This window comes from Pantherophis guttatus, chromosome 17, assembly GCF_059756535.1.
Source record: "Pantherophis guttatus breed Tessera chromosome 17, ASM5975653v1, whole genome shotgun sequence".
Lineage (NCBI taxonomy): Eukaryota > Metazoa > Chordata > Lepidosauria > Squamata > Colubridae > Pantherophis > Pantherophis guttatus.
Genome location: NC_142079.1, coordinates 9,131,357 through 9,149,141, shown reverse-complemented (window position 1 = coordinate 9,149,141; position 17,785 = coordinate 9,131,357). Strand labels below are relative to the sequence as shown.

The 17,785-nt window shown below is 46.5% G+C and overlaps 2 protein-coding genes across 9 annotated transcripts in view; one reads left to right on the top strand and one right to left on the bottom strand.

The window, feature by feature from the left end:
- The window catches only part of COMT (catechol-O-methyltransferase), a 31,242-nt gene that overhangs the window by 13,084 nt on the left and 373 nt on the right, over window positions 1-17,785 (bottom strand). Inside the window, exons 1-2 of one of the 8 annotated variants that reach the window (XM_087880252.1) lie at window positions 10,195-10,731; window positions 8,270-8,379 (exon numbers count right to left, since the gene is read on the bottom strand). The exons of 1 other annotated variant lie outside the window; for it this stretch is intronic. Coding sequence is in view for 1 of the 7 variants with exons in the window: in XM_034435809.3 (XP_034291700.2) it covers window positions 15,484-15,585 (102 nt within the window). In the remaining 6 variants the exon portion in view is untranslated. Of the gene's footprint in view, window positions 1-8,269; window positions 9,157-9,767; window positions 10,732-10,972; window positions 11,066-15,483; window positions 15,890-17,785 lie in introns of those variants that run through there. 6 more of the 8 variants (XM_060683843.2, XM_034435809.3, XM_034435807.3 and 3 more) reach the window with 6 other exon arrangements.
- Window positions 15,558-17,785, top strand: part of TXNRD2 (thioredoxin reductase 2) — a 43,920-nt gene continuing 41,692 nt past the window's right edge. Inside the window, exon 1 of the mRNA XM_060683840.2 lies at window positions 15,558-15,922. Within this exon, the coding sequence (XP_060539823.2) occupies window positions 15,850-15,922 (73 nt within the window). The 5' untranslated portion in view covers window positions 15,558-15,849. The remainder of the gene's footprint in view (window positions 15,923-17,785) is intronic.

The window sequence follows — 17,785 nt, the reverse complement described above, 5'->3', positions numbered from 1 at the left end:
ATTCATTTGTAAACAAAGGAAAAGCTGACCCCACTCCCAAGCCATTCAATAGCAGGCTTTTGCTATTGAAATAAAAACTTGTCAAAAAGAATCTCGACAACTTTTTGTTGCGGCTGCAAGCATGTGAACTAAACCCCAAAGGAGGAGGGAAAAAACCCAGAAAAAAAGCTAACATAACCACAGAACACACTTTTTAGTCTTTGTAATAACTGCATCTTTGCAAATCTCCGAGGGCCCAAATTTCTACCCCGAAAATTCTTAAAAATCCAAATTTAACCACATTTTAAAACCAAGGTTGCAGAGATTAGGAAATCCAGCAGGGGGGACATTTAGTGTATTTTTGCTCCTTCTTGGTTGCTCGGCATCAGATAATGCTTGGCTAGATGCAGGGTGGAAAAAAGAATCAGCCAGCACATTTCTACCCCTTCTCATTAAAATTCATCCTGTTATGCAGAGCACATTTTTAATCCAGAACATAATTAAAGTTGCTATGGAGACGTGGCCTTGCAACACAGCGGGCATTTTGTTCACCCATCTCTTTATTCGGGTCCTTCCGTGGAGGCTGAGTTTCCCGTACCACGTTGGCAGAAGCGGCAAGGACCACGTCATCCGAGTTTGTCTCCCATTTCTGGAGGCTAATCCCATTTCTCCACCAGTTTAGACTGCAACGACGGCCCTCGGTTGAAGACATTTCATTGCCAAACTAGGTAACATTATCAGTGCCAGAAGAAGGGAGTGGGGTTTTTTTTTTGATGCTCTATTTATATTGCCCTGTCAGGGTTGATGGGATGCTCTTGGTGGTTACTTGATTTAAACTGTTGTTTACTTGAGTGGGTGGTTCCTTGATTGGAGTATTGTATTTTGGTATAAGCAGAGAGCAAGCCCCACTCCTTCTAGCACTGATGATGTTACCTAGTTAGGTCATGAAACGTCTCCAAGAACCCCACAGTCCTCCACTCTGTCTACTTCTCCTTCAACTCTGCAAACACGACTCCTTCTAGCACTGATGATGTTACCTAGTTAGGTCATGAAACATTTGCAAGAAAACAGCCAAGCTCAGAAAGCACCAAGAACCCCACAATCCTCCTCCTTCTCCACTTCTCCTTCACTGCAAACATGACTCCTTCTAGCATTGATGACGTTACCTAGTTAGGTCATGAAACGTCTGCCAAGAAAGCAGTCAAGCTTAAAGAGCACCAAAAACCCTTAACATCCTCCTGCTTCTCTCCTTTTCTCCTTCACTCTGCAAACATGACTGATGGCGTTACCTGCGAGGGCAATGAAACGTCTACAAGGAAACAACCAAGATCAGAGAGCACCAAGGACTCCACAGTTCAACCCTGGTCTACATAGATTCTCTATTATTTATTTATTTATTATTTATTTATTATTCAAATTTCTATACCGCACTTCTCCTTTCGGACTCAAACAGCCAAAATAAAAACATCTATACACAACATTGCAATTAAAAATAAGAGTTAAAATAATTTATAAATTTGGCCCGTAATTTAAAACTTGTCAATTTAAAATCAATATCAAAATTTTAAAACTAACCCTAAAATCAAGACAGACCCGGCTAACTGGAAAAAGTAAGTTTTTAGAGCCGGCGAAAAGTCCGGAGGTCGGAGATCACTCGTATCTCTGGGGGTAGATTGTTCCATAGGGTAGGTGCCACCACAGAGAAGGCTCTCCTCCTGGGGGTCGCCAGCCGGCACTGTCTGGCCGACGGCACCCTGAGGAGGCCCTCTCTGTGGGAGCGAACCGGCCGGTGGGAGGCTATTGGTGGCAGAAGGCGGTCCCGTAAGTACCCTGGCCCTAAGCGATGGAGCGCTTTAAAGGTGATCACCAACACCTGGAAGCGCACCTGGAAGTCCACCGGAAGCCAGTGCAGCTCGCGCAGGAGAGGAGTCACATCGGACTGACCTGGCTCTCCCCAGTCTTCCTCCAACACCTTCACCACTACCCCACACTGTCTCTGGGGCTGAGAGAGAACCCAGGAGCTTCTGCAGATGGTGGGGAGGGGACTAAAATTCAACAGGAGGAGGGAGAGGACTAGAACTCAGAACTCTGTGCTCCCAGCCCTTTACCTTCCCCACCACACACCAGTGTCTAGAACAGCATTAGAATCTTCTCTAGTTAATAAGACGAAGCAAGCCACTAAGAAAGAAATACTAGAAAAGGCGTTTTTTAAAAAAAAAATTATAGAGTTGCAGTGGTGGCCAAAATTGTGGAAACCTTTTGGGAAAAGTCTATTTTTTTGAGGTTTGATTTATTTTAATCTTTTATTTTATTAGTCATATTTCTATGCCGCCCACTCTCCGAGGACTCTGGGTGGCTTACACCAAAGACAGTATACTAAATAGCATATTGCCCCCCTAACAATCTGGGTCCTCATTTTACCCACCTCGGAAGGATGGAAGGCTGAGTCAACCTTGGTAGTACAGTGGTCTAAGGCACCCTGTTATTAAGCTGGTTATTAAGACCAGCTGCCTGCAATTACTGCAGGTTTGAATCTCGCCAAGGCTCAAGGTCGACTCAGCCTTCCATCCTTTCTAAGGTAGGTAAATTGAGGATCCAGTTGTGGGGGCGATAAGCTGACTTTGTATAAATATACAAAAGGATGAAGGCTATTGCTGAGCACATTGTAAGCCGCCCTGAGTCTCCGGAGAAGGGCGGCATATAAATCAAATTAAAAAATAAAAATAAAAAAAATAAAAAACCTTGAGCCGGTGAGATTTGATCCGCTGATCTGCTGAACTAGCAGTCAGCTGAAGTAGCTGCAGTACTGCACTCTAACCACTGCGGCTCTTTTGATGGCTAATAACACCACTTTTTTGGGGTCAAGATAATCCTATTCCACTGCTGGAATGGCCTGGGAATAGCCCAGACCTTCACCCAATTGAAAATCTATGGAGCCGACTAAAGAAACTTGCTAGTCAGAAGTGACTCAGCAATAAAACCCAGTTAATAGAAGCCGTCCTTCAATCTTGGTTTCGCATGATAACAGTTGCAGAACTCAAAGACTTGCTTCACTCCATGGGAAGATGTTGTAAACCCGTCATTCATGCTAAAGGTTACCCAGCTAAGTATTAACTGACACGGTGATCATTTTCGTATATCTCGTTTTTTCTCTGGTGATACTTTTTGTATATCTCGTATTTCGCTTTTCTTCTTTCTACTGTAACTGCTATTCTAATTGCAAATCCTTCATAAAAGTGATTGTGTTACATTCTTGATTCGATTACCTTTCCATGGATATATAATTTTATGGTACTACTCCCCCTAAAAAAAGTGGTGTTATTAGCTAAGGTTTAGAAAATACACTTTTCCCAAAACTTTTCCACAATTTCGGCCACTACTGTACACCATGCTTTGAGAAATCTGCAAGAGCTAGACTGCCGAGTTGGGTCATTTAAAGATTAAAATATTGACTGCGCAAGGTTGCTCCAGGTACGTACAACTCCGTTACTTATCAAAAAGACCGCTATCTGACTTTTATACCGAACTGGCCTTGCAAGATTTTCCTAGGCATTTGACAGAGTTGCCATTTTTTTTTTTTTTTTAATTAGATTTATATGCCGCCCTTCTCCGGAGACTCAGGGCGGCTTACAATGTGCTCAGCAATAGCCTTCATCCTTTTGTATATTTATACAAAGTCAGCTTATTGCCCCCACAACTGGGTCCTCAATTTACCCACCTTAGAAAGGATGGAAGGCTGAGTCAACCTTGAGCCTGGCGAGATTCGAACCTGCAGAAATTGCAGGCAGCTGGTCTTAATAACAGGGTGCTTTAGACCACTGTACTACCAAGGCTCTTTTTTTTTTTTTAACGTTCAGCCTTATCAATATCCTCCCTTTTTTTTTTTTGTAAGAAATCTATACCAGGTAGTCCTCCACTTACAACCACAATGGAGGCCCAACATTTGTGTTGTTAAGCGAGACAGGGGTTAAACAAGTGTGCCCCGTTTTTACAACCTGTCTTTGCCACGGTGGTTAAGTGAATCCGTCTTCCTCGTCGACTTTGCTCGTCAGAAGGCCGCCAAAAGGGATCGCGGCGGGATTCAAATAATTTTAACAACCGGTTCGCTGCCCTAATCACCCGTTGGATGGGCGTGGCCATGGTGGGCGTGGCCAGGGGTGTGTGACAGGCAGCACTTAGCCTCCTGCACCCCCCCAGGGAGCAAAAACCGGGGTGCGGCGGCGCCCCTCCCACACCCCGTTTTGGGCCAAGTAGGCCTCCGTGCAGCCTCCTGGGAGCAAAAACGGGCCGTTGGGGGTGGGGGCTGCACCGCAATCCCCCCGCACCCCATTTTGGGCCTAGTAGGCTTCCCTGCACTTACCTGGGAGTCAAAACGGGGGGCGCGTGGGGACTTCGGGAGGGGAGGGGAGGGGCCAGCCAGCAAGTTAACAACCGGTTCGGCTAAAGTGGTGCGAACCGGTTGAATCCCACCACTGCGTGACACACACACACACACACACACACTCCAAGACACTGCGACTGTCATAAAAGCGAGTCGGTTGCCAAGCATTTTGATTCCCGGGAGCATGGAAAGGCTGCAACGGTCGTAGGTGTGAAAAAACGGTCATAAGTCACTTTTTTTTCATTGGCGCGACTTCGGTCACTAAACGAACGGTTGTAAGGAGAGGACAACCTGCATTGGTGTGCTCCTGCGACTTAGCTCTGGCTGGTATTGGAGTCCCCCGCTCGGAGTTGCTACGGTTTTCTCCTCTCTAGCTTAATCTCCTTCCCTCGTGTACCAGCCCTGCTGTTTTCCCCTAACCGAGAGATTACTCTGTTGTTGTTTTTGGCCGAAGCTCTAGCTAGGAGCAGCTGCTGCTGCTGCTGGCATCGTGGCTGGAAGGAGGATCCGCCTTCTCCCTTTTCCCCTGGGGACGCGGAGCTGGGTGCCCAATTCTGCACCGGGGAAACTGTGCTACTCTGCCAAGAGTGGGCTTCGCCACGCAGTGGGCTTTGTGCAGACAAGGAAAGACTCTTTCCTGAGTGCTGAAGTTGTCAAAAAAGAGAGAGAGAGAGAGAGAGAGAGAAATGCTTTATGATCTGGAGAATTTCTTATCGGGTAGTAAAAGAAAGTTCAGCAGTTGGGAGGAGGAGGAGGAGGAAGAAGAGGAGGAAAAGCAGGAGGAGGAGGAGGAAGGGAGAGGGGAAGAAGAGGAGGGAGGGAGGGAGGAGGAGGAGGACGAGGAGGACGAGGAGGAGAAGAAAAAGCAGGAGGAGGAAGGAGAAGGAGGAGGGAAGAAAGAGGAAGGGGAAGAGGAGGAGGAAAAGGACGAGGATGAGGATGAGAAGGAAAAGCAGGAGGAGGAAGGAGAAGAAGGAGGGAGGAAAAAGGAAGGGGAAGAGAAGGAGGAGGAGGGAGGGAGGGTGGGAGGAAGAGGAAAAAGAGAGGATGAGGACGAGGATGAGAAGGAAAAGCAGGAGGAGGAAGGAGAAGAAGGAGGGAGGAAAAAGGAAGGGGAAGAGGAGAAGAAGGAGGAGGAGGAAGGGAGGGTGGGAGGAAGGGGAAAAGGAGAGGACGAGGATGAGGATGAGAAGGAAAAGCAGGAGGAGGAAGGAGAAGAAGGAGGGAGGAAAAAGGAAGGGGAAGAGGAGAAGGAGGAGGAGGAAGGGAGGGTGGGAGGAAGGGGAAAAGGAGAGGACGAGGATGAGAAGGAAAAGCAGGAGGAGGAAGGAGAAGAAGGAGGGAGGAAAAAGGAAGGGGAAGAGGAGAAGGAGGAGGAGGAAGGGAGGGTGGGAGGAAGGGGAAAAGGAGAGGACGAGGATGAGAAGGAAAAGCAGGAGGAGGAAGGAGAAGAAGGAGGAAGGGGAAGAGGAGGAGGAGGAAGGGAGGGTGGGAGGAAGGGGAAAAGGAGAGGACGAGGATGAGAAGGAAAAGCAGGAGGAGGAAGGAGAAGAAGGAGGGAGGAAAAAGGAAGGGGAAGAGGAGAAGGAGGATGAGGAAGAGAGGGAGGGCGGAAGGGGAAGAGGACGAGGACAAGGATGAGAAGGAAAAGCAGGAGGAGGAAGGAGAAGAAGGAGGGAGGAAAGAGGAAGGGGATGCTGCAACGGTCGTTAAGTGTCAAAAACATCATATGTCACTCTTTTCAGTACCACTGTAACTTTGAATGGTCGCTAAACGAACTCTTGTAAATTGAGGACTACCTGTAATCGTGGAACAGAACATGAGGGCTAGTACAGGGGTCTGCAACCTTAAACACTCAAAGAGCCATTTGGACCCGTTTCCCACAGAAAAGAAAACACCGGGAGTCACAAAACCCTTCCTGTGCCTGACTATTTCTTGAGCGGCCACAAAACTAGCATACGTAGTTGAATTAAATCTTCTGTTTTCTTCTGAAACTTAACTTTTCTTGGATTTATCCATGGTTGGCCTACCGGGGGTTGAAAAGCTCAATAAATCGCGTGCCGGCAGATGTAGAGGAGTGAAAGAGCCACATGCGGCTCCAGAGCCACAGGTTGCCGACCCCTAGGCTAGACTCTTGATCTCAAAGGATGTGACTGCTCGTCACTAGACAAACTTTACAATCAAGTGCCATCTTGGTTCGCGTGGATTGGATTTGTTTCTCTCTCTCTTTTTTGTTTTTTGAAAAGAGAAAAATATGCATGAAAAAAATGAAAGGAACTAAACTTATGAAATATGAGATCAGACTTTTTCTTCAACCGTAATTACCATCTTACACAGTCGTCAGCCCTTCCCTTAATCCGCATCTTTTTAAATCGATATATCATCATATCTCTTTTTTTCCTTCTTCCAGCAAAACGCCCATATAAGGTTTCCAGCGTTTCAGAAAAAGTTTTCGTTTGTTTTTTGCTTTGTTTCTCTGACTAAACAGATCGACTTTGCTCTCTCAGCAAATTCTGACAGGCTACACAAAGTTCACAACGGGAACTTCCGGCTTTTCTCTTAATGCAGAAAGGTTTGCAAAATTAATTTGTGGGTTTTTTTTTTTCCCTGCAGAATGTTGCCTTGCTGGAGATTATCAGAAAGTCGATATCTGGCAAATATGCACAAATTAAAATGTAATTCCTTTCCCTCTCTCTCTTTCCCAATCTCTTTTTTTTTCTTCTCTCTCTCTTTCCCTCCCTTTCTCTCTCTTACTTCCTCCCTCTTTCTCTCCTTCCCCCTCTCTTCCCCTCTCTCTTACTTACCTCTTTTTCTTTTTCCCTTTCTTTCCCTTTTCTCTTTCCCTCCCTTTCTCTCTCTTACTTCCGCCTTTTCTCTCCTCCCCCTCTCTTCCCCTTTCTCTCTTACTTCCCTCCTCTTTCTCTCTCTTTCCCCTCTTTTTTCTTTCCTTCTCTTTTTCCCTTCTTTCTCTCTTTCCTTCTCTCTCTTGCCCTTCTCTTTCCCTCTTTCTCTCTTACTTCCCCCTCTTTATTTCCTTCTCTCTATCCCTTCCCCTCTTCCTCACTTTCCCCTTCTCTTTCTTTCATTCTCTCTTTCCCTCTCTTTCCCTCTATCTTACTTTCCCCCTTTCTCTCTTTCCCCTTTCCCTATCTTTCCCTCTTTCTTACTTCCCCCATTTCTCTTTCTTTCCTTCTCTCTCTACCCCCCTTCCTCACTTTCCCCTTTTCTTTCTTTCCTTCTCTCTCTTTTCCTCTCTTTCCGTCTTACTTTCCTCCTTTCTCTCTTTCCCCTTTCCCTCTCTCTCTTTCCCTCTTATTTCCCCCTTTTCTCTTTATTTCCTTCTCTCTCTACCCCCACTTCCTCACTTCCCCCTTTTTCTCTTTCTTTCCTTCTCTCTCTTTCTCTCTTTCCCTGTCTTACTTTCCCCTTCTCTCTTTCCCATTTCCCTCGCTCTCTTTCCCTCTTCCTCCCTCTTTTTCTCTATTTCCCCCTCTCTCCCCCTTGCTCTCTCTTTCCCTTTCTCTTTCTTTCCTTCTCTTTCTCTCTCTCTCTTTCTCTCCCTCCCTCCTCCCTTTTTTATAATACCTCCCAAAGTCACCCAAATCAATCAATCAATCAACCCCACTCCTTGAACCCCCAAATCCCTTGTCCACGCCAAAATACATTTCTTGTATTCAATATTTTCTGCGCGATCGATGCAGGCGGATTAAGTCGCTGTTTCTCCCCCTTGGCAACGTTAAGATGGGTGGACTTCAACTCCCAGAATTCCTCAGCCAGCCATGCTTGGAAGAAGCCAAGTAGGGTCAAAGGAAAAAAAACTCTCAAGAAATGTCAGGATTGTAAACTAAACTAAGAAACTGGGGGGATTAAAACAAAAATCTCAGAATTCCACTTGACTCTTAACCTTACCTGACCCAAGGAAAACGTTAGTCAGTTTCCTCGCATTTTCAGGAATGTATGAGCGGGTTTCTCCGTAGCTTGAAACGAAAAATAGGATCTGTGTTTTTCTCCGCTAAAAACTGCACATCAGGAAAAAGGATGAATTGAAGCTACAACCCTACACACGCTTATTTAGGAATAAGTCTGAATTGATTCAGTGAAACCTTCCGAGTAGGCCTCTCTCTCTCGCGCGCGCTTCCTCTTTCCTAATCTTCCAGCAGAATTCTGATTACGAGGGGAATAAAAACCCTGACGCAAATGCAGGATCGGATGTCACGCTTGTTTGCTTTTAAATGTTGCTTATGTTGCAAGAATTAAACATTGAGCGCACCAAGTCCACTCTCTAGAGCCATATCTGGAAGTGTCGTGCTTTCTGACCACCTCACCTGCAAATATTCTGAATAGTCGGCGTCAAAAAAAAAAGCCCCATTCACTTTGGTTATTAGGCTTCTCTATTCTGGTGAGCAGAATAATTCACCTGCAAATAAGATAGCTTCCTCCCTTCCTTTATCCCTCCCTCATTCCCTTCAAATAACCCTTCCTTCTTTCCTATTCTTTCAAGCAAATCTTCCTTCCTTCCTTCCTTCCTTCCCCTCCCTCTCCTCCTGCAAATAACCCTTTCTTTCTTTCTTTCTCTTTCTTTCTTCCTTCCTTCCTTCCTTCCTTCACCTCCCTCTCCTCCTGCAAATAACCCTTTCCTTCTTTCTTTCTTTCTTTCTTTCTTTCTTTCTTTCTTTCTTTCTTTCTTTCTTCTTTCTTTCTTTCTTTCTTTCTTTCTTTCTTTCTTTCTTTCTTTCTTTCTTCCTTCCTTCCTTCCTTCCTTCCTTTACCTCCCTCTCCTCCTGCAAATAACCCTTCCTTCCTTCCTTCCTTCCTTCCTTCCTTCCTTCCTTCCTTCCTTCCTTCACCTCCCTTCCCTCTTCCTTTCTTTCCTGTTTTTTTTTTTTTTAATTTGATTTATATGCCTCCCTTCTCCGGAGACTCAGGGTGGCTTACAATGCTTTAAGCAATAGCCTCCATACTTTTGTATATTTATACAAAGTCAGCTTATTTCCCCCACAAACTGGGTCCTCATTTCACCTACCTTAGAAAGGATGGAAGGCTGAGTCAACCTTGAGCCTTGGCGAGATTCGAACCTGCAGTAATTGCAGGCAGCTGGTCTTAATAACCAGTTTAATAACGGGGTGCCTTAGACCACTGTACTACCAGGGCTGTAAGTAAATCTTCCTTCCTTCCTTCCTTCCTTCCTTCCTTCCTTCCTTCCTTCCTTCCTTCCTTCCTTCCTTCCTTCCTTCCTTCTTTCCCTTCCTCCCTCCCTCCTTCCTTCCTTTCCTTCCTTCCTATATCCCTCCCTCATTCCCTTCACTCTTCCTTCTTTCCTCTTTTAAGCAAATCCTTCCCTCCCTCCCTCCTTTCCAAAAAAAACCCCCAGAACCACCAATTCAACATTATTTCCAGAAAGGAGCACCTCTTTGAGAGGACTTGAGAGCTTAAAACCATTTCAAGATGACCGAGGCCACACCATTCAACTGGTGTCCTCAGGACACCGGAGACACTGGGCTCCTGCCTTGCCTTCCAAAGAGAGAGAGAAAAGAGAGGGAGCGGGAGAGGGAGAGAGAGAGAGACGGAGGGAGGGAGGGAAGGAGAGAGAGAGAGAGAGAGACACGAAGGGATGGAAGGAGGGAAGGGGGGAGAGAGAGAGAGAGACACGAAGGGATGGAAGGAGGGAAGGAGAGAGAGAGAGAGAGAGGAGGGTTCCCCCCACCCCACAAAGGATGAGGTCCCGACCTTAACCCCAATCAGCTCTTTTTAAAGTCTCCATCATCAACAACATCCCAAACCACCTTGGCACATTCCGTTCTTTTTTGGACAAAACGCCTCCCGTTTCTACGCACCAGATTGCAGCTCAGTATAGAAGACCACAGTGTCCATGATTTAAGACACAGATTTTTGTGGTATTTCTGCCTCTAGCCCGCCCCCCCCGCCCCCACTAGATCTGCTATTCTGAAATCTTGCCTCCCCTCTAATTCCTCAACTTCTCTCTCTCTCTGTGTGTGTGTCCCTCTTTATTCTCTTTCTCTCTGTGTCCCTCTTTCCTTCTCTCTGTCCTTCTTTCTCTCTTTCTCTCTCTCTTTCTGTCCCTCTTTTCTCTCTCTGTTTCTCTCTCTGTCCCTCTTTCTCTGTCTCTCTCTCTGTCTGTTTCTCTCTCTCTCTGTCCCTCTTTCTCTGTCTCTCTTTCTCTGTCTCTCTCTCTCTGTTTCTCTCTGTGTCCCTCTTTCTCTCTCTCTCTGTCCCTCTTTCTCTCTGTTTCTCTCTGTGTGTCCCTCTCTCTCTCTCTCTCTGTCTGTCCCTCTTTCTCTCTCTCTGTCTGTCCCTCTTTCTCTCTCTCCCTCTCTCTCTCTGTGTCCCTCTTTCTCTCTTGCTCTCTGCGAGTGATAAACAGGGCAGGAATGAGAGACAAAGCTTTCTTTCTTTTCTTCTCCACTCTTCCCAGCCCTCAGAAAAATGGTGCGTTTGTGTGTGTGTGTGTGTGTGTGTGTGTTGCAACACACATAAGACACACAACTGCAACGGAGAAGAAACCCCCCCCTCCCTCCCTCCCTCCTCAGACTCGAGGGCTGCAGAAGAGGAGGGGAAGGGGGGGGGGGTGGAAAAAAAATCAAAAATGGGTACCTTTCCGGCAAGGATGAGGAGAGGAGGATGAAGGGTGTCTTGGTGGAAATGCGAATTCTTCCCGGTTGAGGTAAGCGAGGAGGAACGGGGGTTTGTCTGTGGTTACGACGGATCACTTGCACATCCCTTGGAAGCGGAGCGGGAGGGTGGGTGGGTTGAGGGAGGGTTCCAAGCTTTGCCCCCCTTCCTCCTGCTGCTACTCCCGGATTCGTCCTCCCCTCCTCGGCTTGGCACCCCTGCCCGTTTTCTTCGGGTGTCCTTGAAAGGCACCAACGGCAGTCTCTCGCTCGGCTAGCGGAGTTCTCTTCTGACAGGGAGCTGGTTCCTTGGTTACGGTGCTCGGTCAGGTGTGCTTTAACTACTGCTCTGGGCTGGCTCCATGTGACTGAAGCCCTCAAAGCAGAGAGAAGGTGCTCTGAGGTGCATTTATTTATTTCTTTATTATCACCTTTGTCTGCCTGTTAATGAATTCAACGTGCTGAACATACCTAAAGCGCTTGCCTCCTCCTCCTCCTATTTCCCCTCCCACACACAACAACCACCCTGTAAGGTAGGTTTGGACCTAAGAGAGAGAGTGAGACTGTCCCAAGACTGTCACCCAGCCGGCTTTCGTGCCTAAGGGAGGACTAGAACTCACCGTCTCCTAGTGATTGGCCCAAAATAAAACATAAAACACCAAACCAACACTAGAGGGCCACAAGCACACGGAAAACTGAACCCTGTGCTGCCATCTAGAGATCATACACATTTTTGCAGCTCGTATTTTTGTTCGTTTGTGTTCCTAACCATTCCACAGTGGGCTTGTGCTCCAGATAAACCAAATCTTTCTAGACTCTGCCTGATTGCTTAGGATCAGGATGGGATCCCCACCCCCCCCCCAAGATCAAGGGATCTATTCTGAGAACGTAATTATCTCTTCCCTGGGGAGATCATTGCTGCACTTTCCATCTGCACAAACACTTAATTATGGCTTCCTCTGGAGGGTTTGAACGTGTCAAAAGCTGCTACACGTTTCTCAGTAAACAGGGATCATACAGTAGTTCACCCTTGCTAAACTAGCTTGAGGACGAAGGAGAGAAAAGCAAGCATCTCAAATATCAGTTGTTTCAGAAGATTTCAACAGATCCAACAGATTTACGTGCAATCTAAACAGATTTACATAGAATCCTAGGGCTGGGAAGGAAAGGGACCTCGGAGGTCTTCTAGTCCAACCCCCAGCTTAAGGTAGGAGACCTTTTACAAATAGTCCTGGATTTACGACAATTCGTTTAGTGACCGTTCGAAGTTACAATGGCACTGAAAAAAAGGACTTCTGACCAGTTTTTCACACTTTATAACCGTTGCAACATCCTCGCGCCCAACATGTCTGTCACTAAGCAAGACAGGGATTAAGTGAGTTTTGCCCTATTTTACGACCTTTCTTTCCACCGTTGTTAAGTGAATCGTTGCAGTTGTTATGTGAATCTGGGCTTCTCCATTGGCTTTTTTGCTTGCCAGAAGATCGCATGTCTCCAGGACACCGCAACCGTCATAAATGTGAATCAGTTGCCAAGCATCTGAATTTTTGATCACGTGACCGTGTGGGGATGCTGCAATGGTCATAAGTATGAAAAACGGTCGTGGGTCACTTTCTTCAGTGCTGTTGTAACTTCAAACGGTCACTAAATGAACTGTTGTAAGTCGAGGCCTACCTGTATTGAGGGGTGAATCACTTTCCCAACAGCTATCAACTATTCTTCCCAAGACTTCCATTTAGTTTTAACAGATTAACAGAGTTGGAGAGGGACCTTGTAGGTCATCTAGTCCAACCCCCCACCCAAGCAGGGGACCCTACGCCATTTCTGACAAATGGCAGTCCAATCTCTTTTTGAAAGCCTCCAGTGATGAAGCTCCCACAATTTCTGAAGGCAACTTCTCTTCCATCGGTTGATCGTTCCCACCATCAGAAAATTTCTCCTTATTTCCAGGTTGAATATCTCTCCTTGATCAGTTTCCATCAGGGATGGGCTGCTGGGGGTTCACAAGGATTCGGGAGAACCTCTAGCTAAGATTCTGTGCTGTTTGGAGAACCCCCAGATCCCACTCCTGGCTGGCCCCGCCCTGCCCCGCCCAGGAGTCCCCATGCGGCCCGTTTTGGATGCAGGTAAGTACAGGGGGCGCATGGAGGCTCAGGGAAGGCGAAAAACGGGCCTACCAGAAGTTTGGGAAGGGCCAGAAACGGGCCCTTTTCCGGCCTCTAGAGGGCCTCCATAGCCTGGGGAGGCCATTTTCGCCCTCACGGAGGCTCGAGAAAAGCCTCCGGAGCCCGGGGAGGTCAAAAACACCCCCCCTTGCCATGGTGCAGGAGGCCAAATAACCCACACCCACCATGGCCACACCCAACCAGCAATCGGGCAGAGAACTCCTTGCTAAAATTTTTGAAGCCCACTCCTGGTTTCCAGGAAGTTTCCAAAAAAGGTTGACCCCCTCCTCTCTGTGGCAGCCCCTCAAATATCGGAAGACTTGCTATCCTGTCTCCCCTGGTCCTTCTCTTCACTAGACCAGCCATGCCCAGTTCCTGCAATCGTTCATCGTATGTTTTAACCTCCAGTCCCCTCATCATTCCAGTTCCTCTTCTCTGCACTTTTTCTAGAGTTTCACCACTAGCCAAATATTTTATTCTGATACGCATAGGTTCCGGTCACACCACAAAATATCATCCGTTTTACTTTCGGAATGTTGTTTCAACCTTATTCCTAGGATGGTTTATTAGCCAGGCTCCCGACGTCCGATTTTAAACTATTTATCCAGCACGAAATATGTAAAAGCAAAACACGATATTTCAAAACAACATCATACCGTTACAGCCTCTTATAACAATACTGTAACAAACTTCCTTGAATGATACTTATTCTTCCTTTTAGCTTGCTACATTCTTTTTCTCTGTGATACTTGTCAAGCAAACTTTTAAGAAACGCAGTAAACATTTGAAAAAAAAAAAAACACAAAGCCTCTTTTCCCACCTGTCAAATCTCCTGTATTTTTAACAGGCTGGCCTTCAATAGATCCCCTTTTTCCATAACATGGGCAGCAATCAATGAGAGAATATGTAATATATAATAACAGAGTTGGAAGGGACCTGGGAGGTCTTCTAGTCCAACCCCCTGCTTAGGCAGGAAACCCTACACCACTTCAGACAAATGGCTATCCAATCTCTTCTTAAAAGGCTCCAGTGTTGGAGCATTCACAACTTCTGCAGGCAAGTTGTTCCACTGATTAATTGTTCTCACTGTCAGGAAGTTTCTCCTTATTTCTAGATTGCTTCTCTCCTTGACTAGTTTCCTCCCATTGCTTCTTGTGCTGCCTTCAGGTGCTTTGGAGAATAGCTTGACTCCCTCTTCTTTGTGGCAACCCCTGAGATATTGGAACCCTGCTATCATGTCCCCCCATGTCCTTCTTTTCAAAGTCATTATGAAAATGGATCGAAAATATGGATTTTCAAAGGAAAATTCATATTTGCAGGGATGTCTATTTGGAGTTTCCAGGCTATGAATCCCCTATTAATAAAACAGTTGAATCAGGGGTGAAATACTCCCGGTTCGGACCGGATAGCCTGATCCGGTAGCGATGGCGGCGGGTGGTTCGGAGAGCTGGTAGCAAAAATCCCTGCCCACCCCCACCCCCAACCATGCCTAGCTGAGCCACACGATCATCAGAGGCTTTTTTTTTTTTTTTACTTTTAAAAGCATTTTTTCTACCACCTCTTCCAACGAAAAAATGCTTTTAAAAGTCTCTGACGATGCCAGCTGAGTTGCCTGATGGGCAGAGAGGCATTTTTTTAAAAAGGCTCTCTGATGATGCCAGCAGAGAGGTATTTTCTAAAAAGTCTCTGACTATCCCAGCTGAACTGCCTGATCGGCAGAGGCTTTTCAAAGCATTAGAAAAAATGCTTTGAAAAGTTTTTTTAAAAAAAAAAGTTGGCCACGCCCACCCAGTCACATTACACCCCCCCACACACACACACCAAGCCACGCCCACAGAACCGGTAGTAACACATTTTTACATTTCACCCCCCAGTTGAATATTTCAAAGAAATCCCAAACTCCCAAAATTGGGGAGGCGAAGCGTCATCGGCAGAAGACCTTAAAACCCCCTGCAATTTTAAAATGTCGATTATTTTGCAGTGTGATCCGCCTATGGAAAGATTCCTGCCCAGTTTAATTTCTCCTAAACTTAGCTGGTGCATTCATGCCAAGGAGAACTGCATCAGTTGGATGCCTGCGGTGCAGGGGAGGGGAGGGGGGGAGAAGAAGAAGAAGCTGCAAACTTTTCACGGATTAATAAATTCTTGGAGGGAAGGCCAAAAATCATTAAAAATAGCCCACAACCTTGCAACGCCCAAAATTAAAGAATATAATGCAACAATCAAACCAGATCAGCATTCATAGATAAGGATCTAGTACCCATATTGCTAAGATTTTGATTATATTAGACATGCGTAATCGTAAATATAATAAATATTAATACTTTACCCATATTAATAAGATGCAGAAGGGAAAATGCCACGCCTCCCTGGGCAGCAGAGGCTCCTCCTCCTCCTCTCCCTCCCCACCCTCGCAGGTCAAAATAAGCATCTCTGATATTGGTGTCTATCCAACTGCCTGTCTTTCATCTCGCCCCCGCTTTGCCCGGAAGCTCTGCTCTTCCAGCCACGAGGAGGAAAGAGAGAACCCTCTTTCTCTTCCCATCTCGCCTTCTCTTTTCTCCGCGGGAGAAAAAAAAGCAGTCGCTTTTCAGGCGGCGGGGGAGGAGCCGTCAGGCGCTTTCTTTAGCCGCCTTTCCAAAAGGACCCCGAGCTCTTCAGTGGCCCTGAAGGCGAAGCGAAGCTGCCGTACAACATGGCGGCGCTCTGGAGAGGGCGCTTCCGGGTTGAGCCCTGGCTCCGCTGTACGGCGCGGGCTCTTTCAGCAGGTAGAAACCCCCCCCTTTCCCCCCCTCCAAAGCAAAATTGGGGGGTGGGTGCTTGGAGGTGGGCTGGGGAGGGGGAAGAGGCTTTCTTGGGGGAGGGAGGGGTCCCTCATTTCCAGCAGAGCTAGCAGAAGGAGGCCCCTTGCACTGCTTGCACAGGCAGACGTTCAACAGGTCGAGCTTTGCCTGGCCAAAGGCTGCACCTGTTGCATTTCTGCCTGCTGCAGCCTTTTCCCCCCCCCCCCCCTCTGGAGAAAAGTTGGGGCGCAGAGAGACAGGGAGCAAGAAACTTGGGTGGACATTTGCTTTCTCCCCCCCCCCTCCCTTGCTTTGCAAAGGAGCCCATCAAATCGAAGTGGGGGGGGATTCTTGGGGGGGGGTGGGGGGAGGGAACAAGCCAGCACGCCTGGCTGGGTGGGAGGTGGGCATTGCAATCCCCAGCAGCCCCAGTTTGCAAAAAAAAAAAAAAAAAAAAGCAGGCTCAGCCCTATTCTAAGCTGGTCTGGCCTAACTCTCCCTTTTTAATTGGCTTTTAAATTGGGTTTTAAACCTCTTTAGATAAATGTGGATGTTTTTAATCTTTGAGCCTAAATTACTTAATCTGTTTCTTAATAGTTTTTAACTTCTATATGTATTTGTATTTATTATGGCTGTTCACCGCCCTGAGTCCTTCCGGAGTAGGGCGGTATACAAATATGAAAAATAAATAAATAAATAAATATTCTGTTCCTCTGCCTTGGGGTTTTGGGTGGGTTTGCTTAAAAGTTGCCAAAAACTTTCCCAAAACTTGCCTCCACCCCCCCACCCCACCAGGAAGGCCGCCTGATGCTTTGCGGTAAATTTTTTGTCATTTGTGTCAGAAATGGTGTTGGAAGAAATATCCTTCTGGGTTCAGCTCCAAGTGGGGAAAAAGACACTGGAAACATGGAGACTTGCTTGGAAAGATGGTTTAATGGTGGACAGAATCACATGGTTTGAGTTCCTGAACAGAAAAAGGAAGATACAGCGAGTCCCCGGGGGTTTTATGCCCTCTCTGGCTTTGAACTTCCTGGGTCCCAGAAATAATAATAATAATAATAATAATAATAATAATAATAATAATAATAATAATAATAATAATAATAATAATAATAATAATAATAATAATTTTATTTCTATACCACCCTTCTCCAGAAGGACTCAGGGTGGTTTACAGCCTATTTAAAAACACAAAACAAAACAACGATTAAAATTTAAAATCATTAAATAAATTAGGCTCAAATTAAAATCCCAGAAATTTAAAATACCCCAATTTGAAATTATTGAAAGAGTATGCTGATTGGTTGTCAGACTCGCAAGGGGTGGGGTTCTTAGCTAGCCTTGCTGGCTGATGTAATCTTCCCAGGTGCCATGTGGTGAGTTTCTGTCCTAGATGGGTCCTATTGTGTTGCAGATGATGATCCTTTGACAAAGGATTGAGTTTCTGCCTCTGGCCCGTTGACAAAGGTGTGGGGGACAGGAAGGTGGGAGCTGCTTTGTCTTTAAAACATGCTTCTCCATTTCTCATCCAGGGAAACATAATATTCTGCCTTTTTAATATTTCCCAAAATATTTCATTCTTCTAGGAAAGGGGTGGGTGCCAACTTCCTACAATGATGTAGGGTCTCCTGCTTAGGCAAGGTGGGGGAGGGGGGGTTTGGACTAGATGACCTATAACAGGGGTCAGCCACCTGCGACTCTGGAGCCGCATGTGGCTCTTTCACCCCTCTACTGTGGCTCCCTGTCGCTCAAAACATGCTTCACCACCGCCAATGTGTGACACCCGCCGGCACGCGGTTTATTGAGCTTTTTAACCCCCGGTAGGCCAACCATGGATAAATCCAAGAA